General features: G+C 47.0%; 1 protein-coding gene across 1 annotated transcript; it reads right to left on the bottom strand.

The window, feature by feature from the left end:
* Window positions 1-1566: 1566 nt before the first annotated feature.
* Window positions 1567-7787, bottom strand: LOC142775564 (uncharacterized). The gene is made up of 4 exons (XM_075877022.1): window positions 7467-7787; window positions 5926-6019; window positions 2681-5003; window positions 1567-1582 (listed from the first exon to the last, which is right to left on the bottom strand). Exons 1-4 carry the CDS (start codon window positions 7617-7619, stop codon window positions 1567-1569), a joined length of 2586 nt encoding a protein of 861 aa, XP_075733137.1. The 5' UTR covers window positions 7620-7787.
* Window positions 7788-20985: the final 13198 nt, after the last annotated feature.

The following is a 20985-nucleotide window of genomic DNA, read 5'->3' as shown; positions in this document are numbered from 1 at the left end:
AGATGAGGCTCTAACTCAGAAAATAATGCTTGTTCAAACACCTCCGTTAACACCTCTACCATGAGGCGATCACTGTTTGCATGCAACGATTTTAGGTCCTTACATTGAACCTGTAGGGCACGAAGCCCTTTCTCCACAGTGTGGCAGCATCGGAGATACCTGTTCCAAGATCGATGTAGCCTACCACTTTCTTCCCAACAAGCTGAACATGTTTTTTGATGGCCATGTCATCCATCATGAGTGCTGCGATCAGGGGCTTGTCCTGGCTTTTGGCTAAATTTTTAATAAAATCAAAAGCCTCAGAGGTAAAACCCGGATCGCCATTTACAGATTTGTACCACTCACGCAACGTACGTTGCGAAGGCAAAGCGTTGTTAAATTTCGACCGCACATACTCATACGCTGCCACAGAGTAGTAGTGCAGAGTGAGTGCGAATGCACGTAGCTCTGGGGGGTACATCTTGCTTGTTTTTTCATGGGCTCGGACAAGAAGCTGTTGAATTTCAGGCGAGAAAGTTGCTTCAAAGACCTCAAGGCCTTTTTCTGACAAAAGTTTCCTCTCTTTTAGCTCTTTGATCAAATTTTCTGACGCATCACACCGCTTGCTTAGCCTTCTTTTGGATTGCTGCAGTGTCTTAACTTTCTTCTTTAGTTGGAGAACCTCTTGTGCAGACTCCTCTGCCTTGGAACGGTACCAATCCTTCGCCGGCGAAGAAGGCTCAGATGGCATTTCAACCGCTGCCTCAGCACTTACGACAGGTGACAGCGCAGTCCGACACTTAGGGGCCTCTCGCTTTCTTTTCGCCTGCAAGAAAAAAAAATCAGTTATGCTCCAAAGTTCAGAAGCCGGGTATAATGGTCCCACCCACTGCTTAGACTGACTAGAAACGGGATTACTACCTCGGGGATCTTTTTATAGTTTCGGTGCGGAAGTTTAGCGTGCCCGTATTTATGCACGCACAGTGAAAAAAAAAAGTTGGACAAGTAAGTGTACGTGACGTGCGCTTTGTCAGAGAATGGTGTGATTTTGAACAGCACGTAGGAAACGAGAAACTGTGCCTACACATTCGGAAATCTATAGCCTATTTACCGTAACGAAAATGTACATTCGTGATGGTACTCACTGGTTTCTGGAGATGCGCAGGGAACGCAGGAAAAATGGTATGAATGCTCCCTGGTCGCAGTCTGGTCGTTTGGCCCGTCCTGTCAAAGCAGTTGGCTTCAAAGTGCTCCGAGCAGAGAACGTCCGCATTCTTAGGCTCCCAGCCATCCCTCCGAACAGCACGCTGCCATGCGTCACGCAGCGTCTTGTCTTTCGGAAACCTGCGGTACCACACGCACAAAATAGGTTATTCAACTTCTACTCGCCAGCTGAAAAATGCTAATGAAAGTAAGTTTTCAGCTGAAACCGCGCTTCTCGAATGAGGTAGCGCGCCGAAGGAGACAAGCGATTGAAAGCGCTTTTTCCCGCGTACTTACACGTGAAAAGTGATTCCTGGCTTCTGCTTCGCACGATTAGTGCAGCCGAAGGCGACACACGAGCTCACCATAACGTCCGGAATCATGTCAACTTCCTTTAGAACTGCACAAGATCCGCACAGAACAAAAGAACGAGGGATAAACGCGACAACTGTTGTTCAGTGGCGCGAACGGCGGGGGCCCAAACGACCGACGGCACGTTTTTTGCCTGGAGCAACATGGCGGCCGTCGGCGTCACCAGAGGGCAGGCGCTTCCACTCCAGAATAGGGTGCCTTGATGCCCGCGCGCTCCGCTGAGGGTGAGGACAGCCGCGTCGTCTGCTACGACGGCCGCCATTACGGCTCCTGCCGTAGTGGGGCAGCATGCGAAGCGCATTACCGCTTGCGGTGCTCGCGTATAGTAGGAAAGAAGTACTCGTTGGCGAGCTTTTTTTTTGGTGCAACTTGGACACCTCTTAGTGCTGTTGTTGCCTAATTGTTAAATGGAACAACGCACGTCATACAAACTGGTGGCCTGTGCTTGTACAATGCGCCAGGGGCTGACATAGACTGAATGAAATGAGCCACGAACTCCCACACCAGAAAGATTCGCGTTAAACCGTTGTCATCGTTAAGACGGAGGGGCGCATGAACTTTTATTACTACGCTTGCTGAAAGGAATGCAATATTTGGGTCTTTGTGAATCAGCCGAATAGCAAAGGCAGGAATCGCTGTACTTTATATACTTGCGTGTGTGTATATATAACACACACACACACACACACACACACACGCACACGCACACACACACACATTATCTGACATTCGGTACCACCTTCCCCTGCCTCACCATTTCATGCACTGTGCAGGCAGCATACCCGAGAGTAACATGCTTTACCAGTGTACCTTTATGAAACGACACCCACGATTTCAGTGAACAGGCCATTTATTTGTGCGCCTTAATGCTGCGTTGTCCCGCTAGTGAAAATCAAAGTCAGATACAAGACAAACCAAATGCAGTACGAAATGAAATGTTTAAAAATAAAAAATGCAAGAGTCAAAAGCGTGCCCACGTGAGCCGAAACCTTTTAAGCATACAGCTTATCTTGGCGTATCCATTTCTCATGAGAGGTTGACGCCGGCACATGTTTTGCTTGCATGTCCATTGCAACTCCCGACTGGAACCTGCCGAAGGTGAATGCGCAGCCTTATTCTTGCGTACCTCTCTGTGAGCAGTCGGTATATACTGTCCTCGTGCTCCGCGCATACACACAAGCTGCGGCGGTGCACCTTGTTTAGGTATGCGGTGAGTGAACGAAGCGGCGACTTCATCGTGACTACTTTGTCCGTGCACCAAGAGTTTATGGCAGCAAAATGCTCCTCATAGTCTATCAAGGCTTTCATAACTCCCTTGCTGGGGTAGATGAGGTTGCCTCCATCTGAAACGTACTCTTTCAGTGCTGTCAGCGAAGCATGCTCGTCGTTGGCAGTTCCAAGGAGAGCATCTTTGCATTTTGCGCACTTCACAGATGTCCAAATTCCCTTCAAAATAAATCCTCCTAGGTAAAAGAGAATACTGCATTCTGTGGACGACAATCCTTCGATGAACAAAATCTCTGAATCATAGATTTCTTGAGCTTCCTTCTCGACGCAGGCTTCCTTCCCCTGGGATAGCAGGTCCACCAGGTACTCCCTGTCATCAAGCTCGTAGCTGGTCGTCCTCGGTGTATGCAAAAATTGGCTTACGCTCACCAGTCTCAGAGCGCACTTGAGATCGTAGGCATTGGGAACCGGCTTCATAAGCCGCACCACAGAAAAGAGGTTCTCTAAGCAGTCCTGCAGGAGCCTGCTCGTAAGAAAAAACTCATAGCCTTCGTCTCCTAAAAGAACGTCTTGGAGGCGAAGTACAACTGTAGTTGATATGAGTACACCTGCTTGCGACGGTTTCCAATGGGATGTGGCACCCATTTTCATAGTTCTGATGGTTTCTATTGCTGTGTGTAATGTATCTAGGGCTTCGGAGTACTTAGCCCTACTTCTCCGACTCAGGGCCAGTGTTGGATGCCGCGAAGACATCAGTGCATACCATTTTGAAATCAGCTCCATGAACCAAGCTGTTGTTTCTGCTTCCTGTTTAAGAACTCCTTCCTTTATAAGGAATCTGATAGCTGGGGGAGCTTCCCGAAAAAGTTGTACAGCGACACCAACCTTCATTTTGGTGAAGTGGCCTGCGCTGGTGTGCATTTCGGATAAGTTTGGGGCTACCTTCAGTTCTCTTTTAGAATCTTCTTCGAGCACAGCCTGAACATATTCCAAGTTGACTTGTGAAGAAGGCAGGCCATGTTTGGCAACTGTGGCCTCACTCAACGTGAAAACTTCTGAGCTCAAGAGCTGGCCTCTGAGGTTCTTCAAGACGTGAGCCGGATCAGCAATGAAAAAAAGTTCCTTCCCGTCCATGCACGGATGAGGTATGGAGCACACCGTGGAAGAATCTCTGTGACTGGAAAAGGCGAATTCCCTCCACATTGCGCGGTTTGCCGAGCCCATGTCACATGTGATTGCGTGAACTCTCAGATATATTTGACTGCACAGCTGTACTAGTTCCAACACATAGTTTTTCAGCAAGCCGCCATCGATGTTTCTTCCGGTAAATTCATATGCAATCACCTGCTTCCATCGCTGGTTAAGTCCGCCCAACATAAATACCAGAGCATGAACCGCAGGCTCTTCAGGCTTCGGAGGAAGAGTTATTCCTCCGAGAAGTGCGTCTTCAGCCCGATCTAGCTCAAACCCCGGCACTATCTCCATTTCATCCAAAAAAAGGACGCAGTCCTTTTCTACATCCTCCATGGTCTCGGCTTTGCATTTCATAACGACTATCACTTCGTGAAGAACGCCTGGGAGAAACTTCAAATTTTGAATCCTCCCTGCGAGCGTTCTTTTGGATGGGAGAGGATATCCCATTTTTCTCAAAGTTTCATATCCGGTTGTTCCACAAGCAAACTTAATTTGAAGGCCTTGCTTGACAGTGTGCGGAGACCAAGAGTTCCCCAAGCTGCTGCTCCTTGAGAGAGCGCGTACTTGATCGTCGTTGAGAAATTTCATATTTTGCGAAATATTTGTTGCCTCAGTCTCGAGTTTTTGCACTTTTTTCTTGAGACCACTAATGGTGTTCTTGGCTGTGTCATGATGTTGCTGAAGTTCAGAGTACTTTCTTGTAAGGTCAGCAAGCTTCTTCTTCAGTTCTGCTGATTCTGCAGTAGAATTTGATGTCTCACCAGCCGCTGCATTAACTTCTCTTGAATCTGCATCACTAGTGTTCGCTGACAGTTCAACAACGGCGTCGTCAACTTCCATGGTGTCGTGCCCATAACACGATGTTCCTTGCCGTGTAGATTCAGGAACGGCGTGGTTTTGTGGGGTCTCTAGGGTAGTTTTAACTGCAGCTGGATATTGACGCAGACCAGGAGGAGATTTGTTGGTCTCGTTGCTGGAGGGTGCAGGCACAGTTCTTTCTTTTGGTGGCTTTCGTTCCTTAGGCAGTGCTGCAAGCAGAAATGTATGTATTCATGAACATATTCAAGCAATGCCAGTTCATGTCTAGCTTGTTAATTTTACAAATGTAACACATGCAGCAGATACCGGCTTAGTTATTGACGTGAGGAAGACACTTGTCCTTCCCCCGCCCTTTCCACAAGGGATAGGGGAAGGTCTTAAAATACCATAATTAAATTGTGCTCAAAATTTCTCCCCACAATAAATGGCTCTAATTCAAATTGGAGCTTCATATGCCAGAGCTACACGTGTGCGCCGTTGTGGAGGGCTCAACTGACATTCGCTCCCTATGCAGTTTATTGATTATTTGATTGTAGGGCTTAACACGCCAACGCAACGCAGGTAATGAGGCGCACTGTAGTGGGGGCTCGTGCATCGTGGATCTCGTATACATAATGGTTTCCGTTTTCCCCCTTTGTAAATAACATAGCCACTGGACCTGACATCCTAGCAGTACACGACCGTGTGCTAAGTAGCGGAAAACTGTTGTGCAGTGGGTCATGCCTGTAAACACTGAAATCCAGACGTATATACAGTCATGACCAAAAAATGCAAACAAGAAATATAAACCACAACACTCAAGTATCGCAATTTTTTTTACATGCAAGTCAAAGTGATGCAACGTAATCACAAAAACAAAGTTGGGAAATGTAGCTTTCCAAACGCACTAATAGCGTGCCATTATTTGACCGTCTAATATTAGCAGTATTTTTCGATTTTGCGTGGTCTGGTTCACATTTTTGTGTTCGCATTTCCTAGCTTTGTCCGTGACTGCATTTCCAGAATTTATGCACTAATGTGGACGCAGCATATGAGGACCTATTTGGTGTTAGCTTCGTAGAAATCCCAGGTACATAGAGTACTTGCAACTGGTGCTGCTTTATGTAATGCAAGAAAAAAGTTCAATCCTACGTTTGAATGTGAACAAAGTTGGGACGGCATTTGGTTTCAACTTCTTCCAGCCATCCGCACGATGTTGCTCATAGTTGTTCTCTTCAAAGTGAGCCTGCAAATAAAACCAGAATTGGAAATTAACACACTGGCAGAAGAAAAACGAATGCCTGTCACTGTCAATAAACAAGATTTCATGTATGCATTCAGTATGATTCGCAGCAGGAACTAGCAGCAACTTTGAAGCACAAAAAGAAGGAAACTAATTGAGCTCACGCGCGCTTTCACGTAAGCCACTTCAGTGAGCGCGATCATAGACCCAGCCTGCTGTTATAATAACCCTTTCAATTTTCGCACTGAAAATCTGTAAGGATTCCTGAATTCATGTGAATAAAATATTAGTCTATTGTGCCGACAAAGGACCAGGTCTGATTTTATAGCGAGCGTTACAGATTTCGTTCTATCGAAAGCTTTGTACCCAAGCCTCCAAGTTCCCAATGCAATCGAATTTATTTGTCAGGTAAAAATGACAACACTCCGTAACAGCGCTTGTTTTGTTCGTCACTGAAGTGTTCCTGATTCCCAAGTATACATACGACGATACACACAAGACGGGCAGAAGTCCGGCCTCGTAATATTACGAGTTTTTCGCAGGAACAGCATGTTTATGTTCAAACGGCTTGATTTCACAAGAGGCGTTCAAATTTCGACAGATCAGTGCCAACGCGTGCACGAATAAACATGGGAAGGCCTCGCAAGCGTTGTGAAATCCCCCTACCACGCACCCGAGCCTATGTTAATTCCCTGCGAGGCCATATGCGCGCATTTCACGTCCAATTTCCTCTTATGTGAATTACGTGAACTCTACGTGCCGTACTCTTGAAGTTCGGCAGCAGTCAGGCGCCGTCAGATTTCCGTACTCGCTCGCCGGCACGCGGCCTGAACTCACTCCCCGTTTTCTGCCCTTGCATATAATTTTCTCCCTCCTCCACTTTCTAAATTCTCATCTGTTTAACTACACCTCCTGCGTCCCCATCTCTTGCCTACTTTTCGTTCAGCTCAACTCCGCCAGCACCCGGTCGACGCGTACGCTGTCGGGGCGAGTTGGCGAGCGAGTACGGCAATTTCACGAAGTCTGTCTTCGGGCTGCGAGGCGGACGGTCACGACAGCGGCAGCCGGTCTCGCGAGCAAAATAGCTGCGAAGCGCAGTGCACGAAATTAACAGCCTCGGGTAGGGGGTGGGAAGGATTTCACAACGCTGCTGCCAAGGCAACACTTTCCCGTGCAAGGGCACTGAAACTAGTCGCAATTCCTAGGAATGTAGTAGCACACTCGAGGCCCTTGAACCAGCATGAAATGTTATCGACACGGGGGCTTCCGAAGCCCCCGTACTTGACGCATTTTCTTAAAGCGTGATCTTTTAACACGAGCACGCCGCACAGTACCCTGCACGACGTTTGGCTGTCCTGCGTTTACATTGCGCACCTAAATAAAAAACAACGGCGCCCTAAATAATGCTGACCAGTCAGAATACGACGCACTAAAAAAAATGTTTACTTACGCTGCATACGTGCGACGTATTAGTCGGTTGCCACTTGTCTCGTTTGATTTTAACGGTCCAAAGAAGCCTTCTTTTTGGGTCTCTTGGAAACCGGTACAACTTCCATCCGTTTCTCGAGTGATTCGAGCACTGCGGCACGCAGCAGCCGGGCATGGTGATGCGGAGATGGGTGCATAAAACTGTAAGGGAATGAACACTGCCCAACAACACCTCACACGCCAAGCACGAACTACCGGCCGGAGGCGCCAAAATGGCGGTCGCGCTGGCGCCGAAGCCGAGGCGGCGGCATCTGCCCTTGCAAAAGCTGACACCACTCTAAGCGGGGGCGCGCGCATCGAGGCACTCTACTCCAGAAGTTTTTTTTTAAACCACCTTGGTCGGAAGCGATGCCTGCAGGAGCCATTGCTTCGAATTCACGGCAAACATTTCGGGTGACATTTTCGGATGATGCAGCATGCGTGAATTTGGGGCAGTCTTTGCAGGTCGAAGTGGCTGCAGTATAGACCCTTTTAGAAAAATGGCGCCCCTGGCACCGCGGGCACGAACTACGTCTGCCGCCATTTTTAGGGCACCACAGCAGACCACGCAGGCTTCGGTACACTGTAGCTTCAGCAAGGTGCCAGTGCGTGACATTTCAGCACTACCAAATCCTGAACATCCGTGAAAGTTTTTCGTAGATACGGCGTGTTGCAATGGTGCCGACTTACTGCATTCCCATGTGCCACCATCGAGGATATTGCGACAGGAACACGATAAGGTAAGCAATAAGGTAAGCGATAAGGTAAGCGATAAAACGAAGAACAAACGCACGTGCTCTCTCTCTGTATGCGCTGTCAAACAGACACGCGGAAAAGCGCCGTTTTGTAAATTCGCTACAAAAACGGGCATGCTTATTTCACAGCGTCATGCGTAGCCTTGATGATGATGATGGTAGATTTTAGTGGCGCAAGGGCAACTCAGGCTCATGCGTAGCCTTGCTTTTACGAATGATTAGTCTTCTCCCAAGTGCCTGCATGCGGTGAATTGTGATAAATTGTTTGCGCAGAAATACTGCGAGGGTGCGTACTGCCAGCCAGAAAAATAATGAAGTTGCGTATGGCTCAGTTACCAGCGACAATATTCGCATATCACAAGTCACAAGTCAACATCATTTAGTGCATATAAATATACCATACGCGTGGCATCCAGGCAACAGTTGCATTGTATGGCTTGCGGCCGACAGGGTTTTTACTGATTGCGGCCTCATAGTTTCGCCACAGTGATGTCCTTCTTTTCCTTTGCCCGCGTTGTCTGCTCTCAGGGCCGTAACTAGGGGCAAGTTGAGAGGGCTCTGACAACACGCGAAGTTTGTTCTTGCACTAAGTTTTCAGCTAGTACTGCAGTATTTACATACCTTCAAATGCACTGCCAGAGACCAACGTATGCCGTTCTACACACAAACACCCCCGGAAAAAATTCCTGGGTACGGCCCTGTTTGCACCTACACTCAAACTAGCGAGAACGTCTATTTTGTTGCATGACCAAGCTTCAGCGTAATTTTGTATATCCAATTTGAAGCTGCATGTTTTTATTACTAGCTGCACCTCAATGGCATTCATTGTGATCCCAATGATTAACTATATTAAAGATTTTTTCTTCACATGAACCGGACACTTTTTAAATCAGAGGTCACGTTCCGTAGGTATCTTGTGAACCAAAAGCTGCGCAAGCAATGGATTCATGCGATTAGTCGGGATCCAGGTAAACATTTCAATATAGTAAAAACAACAAAAGTCTCCTCCAGGCACTTCATTGAAGCAGGCTTCTTGCCAGCTGTGGCAAGTGGGAGACGACTGCTTCGAGAGAATGTTGTGCCCTGTGTTTTTCCTTTCAAAAAACAAGTTGCATCTCGGCCTCCTCTAGCAATGTATCTTAAACCTTGGAATGAAGACTGCGTCAGAGGAACTGCGTGTGACATCAGTGAGCCTCAAACAAATGAAGGCATGCTCGAAAGCGTATGTTCTCCAACGTACGAGTCACACACTGATGCTACTAACACATTTCAGGAAGCCAGTTGCTGCTCTTGTCAGCAGGAGCTCCTCGCAACTCAACTGCAGCTCAAAGAAAAAGAAGTGCTAGCGAGACTACAAAAAGAACTTGCAGAGACAAGCAGCAAGCTGAATAGAAAGACAGAAAAATTTATTCAATTGCAAAAGCAATGCGTGGAACATCAGCACTGCCATGCCACGCTCATGCAAGAAAGATTGAGCCTTGCACGTGCAAAAGAATCCATAGTTTCTATAACATGGAGGTGCGAAGATGAGAATAATGATCATGATAAAGAAATCCAAGAGTTATCAAGCAAGCTCTCAAAAGTAAATGAAGCAAGGTGGATTTTTGGCATTGAGAAATTCCAGAACGATGGCAGCAGCATTAAATTCTTTACCGGACTGCCAAACTACGGTCACTTCAAAGCGTTAGTAAACGTAGGGAATTCAAGAAGCAGAGATGCAAGTTCACGTAAAGAAGAAACAAGGGGCCGTCGCTGCAAGCTTTCCCAAGAAGATCAGATGTTCATGATACTCATCAAGCTGCGAGTTGGATGTTTCCACTTGCATTTGTCGCACATTCTTGATATCTCTCCTAGTACAGTATCAAAGATATTTCTGCATGGGTGCAGAAGCTCTACGAGGCAGTTACAGATATGTCATGGTGGTCCACATGGGTTATTGTGGACTCAACAACGCCTGAAGCATTTAGGCAGAAGTATCCTGCCACACGTGTCATCATTGGCGTCCCAGGAGTGCGATGTGAAGCATCAAGTTACCTTGTTATTCAATCTGGAACATAGTCCACCTACAAATCTGCAAACACGTTCAAAGGACTCATTGGAATTCAACCAAATGGGCTGATTAGCTTTGCGTCGGAACTATTGACGGGCTGCATTTCGGACAGGGAGCTAGTAATCAGAAGTGGCCTCTTAAAACAAGCTTTTAAATGAGGGGACACAATCATGGCAGACAAAGGATTTAAAATTAAGGACTTGTTAGATAGCTTTCGTGTTGGGCTAAATTTACCACCCTTTTTGACCAAGGGGAAGTTCAGTGTAGCAGAGGTGGAAGAAACTGCCGACATTGTGTCCCTGCGCATTCATGTAGAGCGAAGAATACAAAGGATCAAAATATTTCACATTTTTGACCGGGTTATTTCCCTCTCTCCTGGCCCACTTGCAAATCAAATCTGGGGTGTGTGTGCTCTGCTGAGCAACCTGCAGACTACAAGACTAAGAGAGTATAGATAAACCAGTCAAGTGACTTGCGCAAACATTTTTATTGCAAGGTTATCGACCTATATGCTGAATTCTTTATTCTATATCATTGGCCGCATCTCAATATGAAGCGATACACTTTAGAGGCTCTCCCCACACTAACTTCGAAACCTCGAAATGACTGTGTTGTTTATAGGTTGTGTATACGTGTGCACTTGTGACCGATTATTTGTGTCAAACATTGCCCTAATATTAGGGGTGAAACACCATAGGGTCGAGACTTGCCCTTGTGCGTCTTCCCTGCTCACGGCAAAGCCCATGCAAGGCAAGCACTCTCTATATCACCACCGTAACTTTCACAAAGAACGTCTACAACACTGCAAGAACACTGACATTTAAGCATCCATCAATGACAGAACAGAAGCTTAACAATAATAACACTTAATAAAGACTTAAAGTTTTATGCCGTAAAGACATTTAGGCACCTATCAATCAAAGCATATGAAAAAAGAAAAAAAGACTAGCACACTAAAAACAATAAAACTTCTAACAAAACACTATAAAACACCTAAAAGCATAACCCTTCATACTAGTCAGTGACTTAGGTGTAGGCATGTATGAACCTCAAGACCTCACTTTGTCGACTCTGTCACTCAGTATTGTGAGACATTGTTATGGTAACGCATGGTTACTCACCCATATAACACCAAGATCTTTACCTACTCGTCTTTATTCCCTTTGTGGGGATGCGGTGATTTTTTAACATTTTGTTTTAAAGTAATACCCCTGTCGCACGGCACCTGTGACGTCATTCGCTGCGAATGACATTAGGTAATAATGTCATTTTGTGGCTGCTACACGAGCACGGTGAGTGACATTTACACCTAATTACATACGCCCGTTGAATGTGTTCAGCGAATTCATGGAAGTGCGACGTGTGTAATCTGGTTAACAGGCGCTTGACAAGAGATTTCTAAAATTGACACTTTAAAGAAAGTGTAAGTGATAATATTGAAAGACTATGGCGATATTCTGGTCTTTATAAAAGGTTGTAAATTTTTGGCAACATTTCAACGTAAATTGCGAGAGTGGAAGCAATTCGTGCAGCTATAATCTCTTTTTCAGGCTCGGACTTGATGCTAGGGCACATCTTGCAGGCCGCATTTAAAAACGCTCACTGTTGCTTTGGTCCAGCGTTAGACTCTCTAGTAGCAGAATACACACGCAAGTGTGAGACACCAGCTTAAGAAGGGTGTTTCCGAACCAATTATTCTTTTTTGGAAAGCAGCACAGTTCTATGTTTATCACCGAATAAGTCGAAGCCTAACGTAAACGAATCGGAGTGTATGTGCAGATCCAAATCACTCGTAGTCAGTGACGTTTCTTCAATGGCAAGCTTGAGGCGCTTCAATCGGTTCTGATGCTTAATTCGCAGCAGCTGAAGAGCACTCAACGTTCGTTTGCACTAGTCATCATTCATCGCAATTACGAATTCTTGAATGCTGTCAGGTTTTCAATTATTGCCGAGTGCAAGTTGTCAGTGGCTTTGAGCTAGTCATGCTTGGGATGTGTACAAGGATATTTATTTCTTCTGGTGCTGTTTTGTCACTTCGCAGTAGATTTTGAACCAACCGGACGATGGTATGCAAATGGATGCGCCAACTTTTTGGAATCATAGCAGCCAGCCGATAAACATTGACATATTGTGAATGTCAATTTACATGGCTGTGTAGATCCGGAACGCAAGTTCGCAACAGCATTCATTATGAATGTCATTCTCTGCGAATGACTTTACACGTGCTGTGTGACAGGGGTACAAGCGTGAGTGCTCACCTCAGTTTTCTGCAACTTGCGACATCACCATTAGTATAACTTTATAGAAGCCCCTTGGGACATTTTCCAAGACAAAAGACTGTTGTAGACGTTGCTGAAGATATGTGCCCTCTAGGGTGTTGTAGCTGCTTACGCCGCGAATTTTTTTTAACGGAAGAGGGTTATCTGCTACAGAAAAACACACATTTCATTCAATACTTCACACAGGGCCCGAAGCTGTTCTCTAAACGTCACGAAAGCTTAAACGCACGTGCTCTTAGGTCCTACAATGCTTCAGGGTACTAGTTTCTTACAGGTTTAGGTGGTTGTTACAAAATGATGCTAAATTGGTCACAATTACGAACACTAGCATTTATTAGCAATATGTTAAGGTATTTAAAACTTAATTGCCACATTATCAGACTCAACGCTACATATTACAGAAAAACCACAACCACAAATTTTGCTATCAGGGGCCTTTTAAAAAACTCGCCAAATACATTAGCTCAAACCCACATTTCTCAAAAATTATGGCAAAAGTGTATCAAAATAAAAACTATCCAGCTTGGTTTTCATTTCATGCCAAACTTTCTTGTCAAACCGTACCCTTTGCACACAAAAGTAGTTTTCACCGTACAAAACAAAGTCTGCCCACTGTAGTTTAGCGATGGCCATCTGGCCCATCACTTGAGCGAAGTATGGGTGCGTTTGCTTCAGTAGCCCCGTGTACATGGACGCGACGGGGGCGGGCTGAGTTGAGTGGCGGGTTCAGCTTACCTCGACGTGCCCGAGTTTATATGAACTCGCACGGACAAGTTGAGGTGATCAGTGATCGCAGCGACGCTTTGCGTCGAGGCGAGCTGAAAGCCCGTCTTCCGGTACCGGTTTCCGCTCCTCCAAGCCTGCGCTCTCGCCTCTCACCGCTGTGGGCTGCGGTTGTTTACGCAGTTGTCGTTCCGCCACCGCGATGGCAGTCTTGGTATTTTTTCTCAGTTTGCACCAGCTGTACTTTATGGTTGTGTTGGTGTCTTGGCTAACACTGCACAACGCGATGACAGCAGTGGTTCTGTTGCGGCACAGCGCTCACCGCAGGCGTATCCGCAGCCTGACGCACCGTCCCCTGTTCACCCCTGGCTGGTCTCTCCAGGAATTCGCCGTACTGAATATAAATAATATTTTCTCACGTAAAACAAAGATTCGTATTAAACTTACTGAAATAAATACCGTTTCTGCACCCTTTGAAATGATCCAAAGTGTATATTTTTTATATGGAGCGCCACACAGACCGATAAGTGCCTGAACATGAACAATATTGCAAATTTTTCAAAGTTCATCTGCCAGCGCTTCCAAACTATTGTCTTCACGACTCGTGTTTTTCCCCCACTTACCGTCAACAATGCAAGTAAGCTATGCAGCTGCGTTGTCTCTGGAAAAGTTGAAAAGCTGTAAAAATTTCTGACTTTGGTCAAGAACACTGCATTGCTTCCCCGCAAAGCACATTACCTTACACTAGTTGTGAATGCGTTTTAAAGAGGAAATGCGGTTCTTTTCCTACCGACTAGAATCGTTTTACCGTGCTGCGTATAATATTTCACTTTTTCGAAGTTTCGTCGCAACCTAACTGCCACCATTGTTAAGAAATTAAAATTTTCTTTAGAAAATTGGTTCCAAAAATGAATAGTGTAGTAAAGTGACCAACCATTGCTTTTTAGAGTGTAATTGTAGATGGTCTAGCGTTCTGTCTGGGATATTTGGCGTGGAACGACCCTCATCTCCTCCAAAACCCGAACACTAAACCCGAAAAAACGTTCGAAATGCCCAAGTCCATTCAGGGATTCATGAAACACGAATTAAAAAGAGCGAAACCAACCCTGAACTACGCTTTTCCTCTGGGGGAAATTACATGTATTCGTAAAGGCACTTAATTTTTGTGATAAAGTCAACTTACGCCACTTGCAAAAAACCCGAAACAAAACTTACGAAGAATAAAATACCCGAAAGTATTTGCCTTTTTATAGTCGAACCTGGCTGTGAAGAACGCAAAATAAATGCAAGCGGAGTTGGGATGCTGCGCATTACTAGACAATTCTGTGAATTTACACAAATGTATTCTGGTGGCGAGGTGACCAGAAACTTTATTAAAGCGTTCATGTGCACGTATTTGAGATTTCTGGTGCAGAAGCCGATTTCCTGCTACGGGCAGAGCAAAATAGCCGGTTGTGAGAACAATAACCAACAAGCTCTCGTAGGACGTGCCAAGCAAGATTCAAACGTAAAAGTGATCTGCATTTACCCCATAACAGAACGATATCCTCCGCGCGTACCAGCCGACAGAGAAAGAGCAACGTCGGAGTGATGGGGACAGGGGAAGCGGAGACGGCGACGGGCGGGAGAGGTCACGAGCCGTCAACTCAGCGCGACCGGTTATACATGCTCTTTCTGAGCGCGGCGAGTTCGGTGAACCTACCCCCTGTTTCCGGGTCGACGGGACTCGCCGCGACGACTCTCCGCCCCGACGTGTCCGCTTATACATGGGGAGGGCGAGTCCAGAAAACCTGTTTATTTCGACTCAACGCGCCCTCGTCGGGTCAATGTAAACGGGCCTAGTGCGGAGTAGTTCAAGCTGTCTATTGACACACAAATATCTCGGCATGAAAGAAGCTCCTCTTGGTCTGCATCTTTCAAGCTATAGGGACACCTGACTTCAACACAACCCCACGGTTGGTCTTCCACAAGATCATACACAATGGTGTCACAGAACGAGCGCTAAAAATGGGCGCGCCGCCAAATTGTCGCGACGAAACGCCGCAGTGACGCCGCGAGGTCAAAAGAAAAAGAACACAAACATCTAAAGGCTCCCCGGGCGCGCGCTCTCCCCTCGGAAGCGTGGCTTCGCCGACGAACCTCCTCACCCCACATCGGCGGCCGAGCAAGGCCGCGAAATTTCTAGAACGAAAGAGGCGTGGTCACGCCGGGTTGAGTCATCCATCGCGGAGGGCATTCCAACCGTTTCGCCCCCTCCCCAGCCTTCCCTGCGTATCGCGCCGACGAAATGACGAGAACTTTCTGGAATGTCGTGCGGAAGGTATTTAATCGAGCAGCCGAGACGAGAGATCAGTAGAAGACGGAAGTTAGCGCCAGAGCGCGTAGGGATTCCGCCGTGTAGTCGGCGAAGGTTTTGTCCGTAGCGACAAAGCAGGAGAAGAAGAAGAGGATTTCCACCGGATGGGTGAAGGCTCGAGCTACAGGCAAGAGCATGAGTTTACCGCTATCGAGCGAAGACGCGTGGCAACAGCTGCGTGTGTGAAGCCGACGTGTTTCCGGCGAAGAAGTTTGAAGCTTGGAGAGTGGCCAATTGAAGACGCGAGGTTTCCTGGAAGAGAAACTTCGGGGCAGCGGAACGGCAACAACGCTGGACTTTGAGTGAGTGATTCTCGGAAGAGCATCATTCAGACTTTTGTTCCAAGGACTTTGGACTGAATAGGTTTTCTATCTCTTTAGTCTTTAAGTGTCTTGGTTGTTCAATGCATGCGACTGCATTGTAGTGCGTATTGTTGTCTGTGTCTGTTGTTTCGAGTGTGGCTGATTGTACTGTGTAGTACGTTGTTTGATTGGTGACATATTGTATGCAACTATTGTGGAGTGTGCATTCTCGTGTGTTGTTTTCGATCTGCCATTATTGAAAATATAACTTTGTTTGTTTATCAACTCTCGGCTCTGACTTGTTCTATGGGCCACAGCCGGCGTCCGCTGGTGCGCCAAAAAGGACCACTTCTAAATTATCCACGCTTTCGTGGTTTGGTTTGGGGGGCTGATACTTCGGTCCTTGGAATTAGCCTGGCGATCGCCTCCGTAATTAACGGGACCGGTGTGACAATCTGGCATCCGCGACACAGGACCTTTTGGTGCACAGTGTGTCCAAAGTAGTGAGAAAGAGCCTCGAGTTGTTGATAATGCTATCGGAACGATTTTGTGTGTTGTTCAGTGTTCTCGTTAACGAGTGCAGGGGAGTGTTCCGATAGACTGAGTTAGGCAGATACTTTTTGCACGCGGCAAGGTTTTATTTGCGAGTTGCGAGACAAAATGGATCTCAAAAAGTTAGTCGCTCTTGGTGAAAAGATGGGTCTTTCTGGCGCCGAACCACGGAAGTGGGTCACCCAGAAGGAAAACGAAGAAAAAGAGAGGGCCAAAGAAGAAAAGGCAGCTGAGCTGGAAAAAGAAAGGCTAGCGGTCGAAAGAGCCAAAGCGGAAAAAGAAGCTGAGTTGGAACGAGAGAGGTTGGCAGCTGAAAGAGCCAAAAAAGAAAAAGCAGCTGAGTTGGAACGAGAGAGGTTGGCAGCTGAGAGGGCCAAGGAATAAAAAGTAGCTGAGTTGGAGAGAGAGAGGTTGGCAGCTGCGAGAGAGAAAGAAGAAAGAGAGCAGCAGTTGAAGTTGGAGCTGGAGAGAGAAAAGGTGGCCGCTGAGAGGGCGAGAGAAGAAAGAGAGGCAAAAGACCGACAGCTGAAAGAAGAAAGAGAGGAAAGGGAACGGCAGCGGCAGCACGAGATGGAACTCGAGCGGCTCCGGTTGCAACAGTGAAGTGAAACTCCCGTCCAATCTAGAGTTGAAAGCAGCGAACGGGAAGATCATGGCTTCCGCTTGAACCCAAGCAAGCTGCTCGTGGCGTTTGATGAAAGGAAGGACGACCTTGACGCGTACCTTCAACAATTCGAGACGATTGCGAAGAGCCAGAATTGTGCGGAACATCAATGGGCAACTGCTTTGAGTACTTGCTTGAGTGGTGAAGCGCTCAGTGTGTACGGTAGGCTGACGCCGACCGATGCAGCCAACTATGCAAAGGTGAAAGCTGCTTTGCTGAAGCGATTTAGGTTTACTGTAGAAGGATTCCGGGACAGATTTCGGACAGGAAAGCCAGCTGATGGTGAGACGGCTACGCAGTATGCCGCCCGACTTTGTCATTATTTCGACAGATGGATTGAACTTTCAGGGACAGCGCAGGAGTACGATGAGCTTAGAGAGCTCCTAATTAAAGAACAATTTCTTACTAGTTGCCAAACAAGTCTGTCGTTGTACTTGAAAGAGAGGAAGGCTGAGTCACTTGAAGGCATGCTCGAATTGGCTGATCAATTCTTGGAAGCGCAAGGTGGAACTAATTTGGCCAAGGTCAAGAAGGATTGTCCCGAGGATTCAAATTGGCTCCCGACGAAAAGAAGCGTGCACCAGAGAGCATTCCGCGATGTTTTCTGTGCAACCGAGTGGGTCATCGCGCGAAAAACTGTCGAATGATCTTTACGAGCCCTACGGCAGTAAAATGTTTTAAGTGTGGTCAGATTGGGCACAAAGCAGACGCATGTCGAAACGGAGCGAGTCAAACTCACCAGATGTCCTGTGTGCTAGCAGCACCGAAATCCGATGATAAGGCCGTCACAGATGGATTCGTAGAGTTGAAAAGTGGGGAGAAAATTCCTATTGTGGGTGCGGTAATGGCAAAACAGCCAACCGGTGTTTTGAAGGGAATGCCAACGCTGCCTGGAAAAGTTGCAGACAAAAAGATTACGGTGTTAAGAGATACCGGCAGCTCCACTGTTATCGTGTGGAGAAATCTGGTACAGGAAAGTGAGTTAACAGGCAAAATGAGACCAGTTTGCCTAATTGACCATACGGTTCGGATGCTTCCCGCAGCAGAAATTGAGGTGGAAACCCCGTACTTCAGCGGGAAGGTTACCGCTCTATGTATGACGAACCCCTTTACGACCTTGTCATCGGAAACATCGACGGGGCACGAGGGCCGAATGATCCAGAATGTTCGGGAGAAGACCCTAAGATAGAGCCCTCGCCAACCCAGCGACCACGAGATACGGTGGAGGAGCAACCCATGACGGATCTCTCTAGAGCCCAAGGTGAAGCCGCGGTGCAAGAGACAGTGAACGAGAAGATGATCGTGTTCAATGAGTTCACGGGCCGAGCAACTGGACTTACGTCGGCACGACCTCAACCGACCGACAGTGTAATGGTGACGGAGTTGGCCAGCCAAGCCCAACGCCGTGACATGAACGAGCTGGTAAATAAACAGACAGGACCCGTTGAACGTTATGACCCATTAATGGTGTCGGAAGTGACAACGATGGCTGAGACGCCGCCTCAGATATCGTCGTTGAAAGGGCTCGCCGAAAAGGAACGTGGAAACACAAGAAGAAATCGAGCGAGCACCGCAAGAAAGGGCGCAAGCGCCGCTCAAAGTACACAGGATAAGTGCTAGTCGAATCAGAATGGGTTGGCAGTGCTGAGTGCCATATGTGGTGTTAATGTTCCTGTTATCCTGTGTCACAAGTGTATGTCGAGCGAGTCGAAGTGTCTGTGCTGTGATGTGATGAAGTGTTGTAGTCATGTACCTGTGGCTATATTTCATGTGTTGTGGAATTGAACTACAATGTACGATTGTATTGAGCGATCTATTGCGAATGTGAAATGTCAAGAGCGACGGTTTGTGTTACAGTCTTTCAGAGTGTGTGGTGACTGTTCGCGCTCGTTTGTGTGGTTTTGAATATTATGAGATAATATTCTTAAAGTGGGGGCAGTGTCACAGAACGAGCGCTAAAAATGGGCGCGCCGCCAAATCGTCGCGCCGAAACGCCGGAGTGACGCCGCGAGGTCAAAAGAAAAAGAACACAAACATCTAAAGGCTCCCCGGGCACGCGCTCTCCCCTCGGAAGCGTGGCTTCGCCGACGAACCTCCACACCCCACATCGGCGGCCGAGCAAGGCCGCGAAATTTCTAAAACGAAAGAGGCGTGGTCACGCCGGGTTGAGTCATCCATCACGGAGGGCATTCCAACCGTCTCGCCCCCTCCCCAGCCTTCGCTGCCTATCGCGCCGATGAAATGACGAGAACTTTCTGGAATGTCGTGCGGAAGGTATTTAATCGAGCAGCCGAGACGAAAGATCAGGAGAAAACGGAAGTTAGCGCCAGAGCGCGTAGGGATTCCGCCGTGTAGTCGGCGGAAGTTTTGTCCGTAGCGACAAAGCAGGAGAAGAAGAAGAGGATTTCCACCGGAGGGGTGAAGGCTCGAGCTACAGGCAAGAGCGTGAGTTTACCGCTATCGAGCGAAGACGCGTGGCAACATCTGCGTGTGTGAAGCCGACGTGTTTCCGGCGAAGAAGTTTGAAGCTTGGAGAGTGGCCAATTGAAGACGCGAGGTTTCCTGGAAGAGAAACTTCGGGGCAGTGGAACGGCAACAACGCTGGACTTTGAGTGAGTGATTCTCGGAAGAGTATCATTCAGACTTTTGTTCCAAGGACTTTGGACTGAATAGATTTTCTATCTCTTTAGTCTTTAAGTGTCTTGGTTGTTCAATGCATGCGACTGCATTGTAGTGCGTATTGTTGTCTGTGTCCGTTGTTTCGAGTGTGGCTGATTGTACTGTGTAGTACGTTGTTTGATTGGTGACATATTGTATGCAACTATTGTGGAGTGTGCATTCCCGTGTGTTGTTTTCGAAGATGCCATTATTGAAAATATAACTTTGTTAGTTTATCAACTCTCGGCTCTGACTTGTTCTTTGGGCCACAGCCGGCGTCCGCTGGCGCGCCAAAAAGGACCACTTCTAAATTGTCCACGCTTTCGTGGTGCGGTTCGGGGGGCTGATACTTCGGCCCTTGGAATTAGCCCGGCGATCGCCTCCCGAATTAACGGGACCGGTGTGGCAAATGGCATCTGGAGAAGCCCGAAGCCATGGCTGTTCTGTGTCGACAAACTACCCTACGCTTTGAAGCTCTATATCCCGTCTTGTGTGCCTGAGAACGTCCTGATAACGCTGAAGAGCTCTTGTCTCGTTGGCAATACCATACCTGGATTTTGAAGAAAAAAGAACAGACACAGCATAATTTAGAGAAAGAATTACTTTCCAAGACGTAATGCATTATTCAAGTTTACTGAGGAGCAAGTGTCCTGAATAATACAGACTTATATTCGGATGGTCAGTAACTGATATTTTCTCATAATTTCATAAGATAACTGGGCACGGTTTAACATGCGAGTGCACACAAGCATGAAAAATCCTTTTGCTGACATAATGGTACTCATATTACATGACAGTATATGAAGAGCACATTGCACAGTTAAGGAAGCTATACACAATAGGCTGTGTTACAAGCACACTTCCTCAAAAATTTGGTGCATAGAAAATTACTAAAAGTTGGTTCTAAATTCTCTACTTATGCCTACGTGCAATGTACTATCAAAATTGTACTGCTGAGAACACTATGACGGTAACACTGCAGCATATTCAGACCACGACTATACCAGAGAACTAAGTACTTTAGAAGCGACTCGAATCAGTCTCAAATACCACAGTTCGCACAGTCATAAACGAATAAAAACGAGGCACTGCTTACTATACTGCTCTAATTAAATTGCCTAGACATGATGCCAGCACAGCGTCTATTTCTGACAGTATGCTTT

Source organism: Rhipicephalus microplus, chromosome X, assembly GCF_043290135.1.
Source record: "Rhipicephalus microplus isolate Deutch F79 chromosome X, USDA_Rmic, whole genome shotgun sequence".
Classification (NCBI taxonomy): Eukaryota; Metazoa; Arthropoda; class Arachnida; order Ixodida; family Ixodidae; genus Rhipicephalus; species Rhipicephalus microplus.
This window is presented reverse-complemented; position numbering and strand designations above follow the sequence as displayed.

Excerpts from the sequence above, each read along its gene's own strand:
- LOC142775564 (XM_075877022.1), bottom strand. The coding sequence starts at position 7,619 with ATGCCCGGCTGCTGCGTGCCGCAGTGCTCGAATCACTCGAGAAACGGA. Across the intron at positions 6,020-7,466 it reads ATACGTCGCACGTATGCAGC|GCTCACTTTGAAGAGAACAA; the intron begins GTAAGTAAACAT and ends TTTTATTTGCAG. Across the intron at positions 5,004-5,925 it reads AACTTTGTTCACATTCAAAC|CACTGCCTAAGGAACGAAAG; the intron begins GTAGGATTGAAC and ends TTCTGCTTGCAG.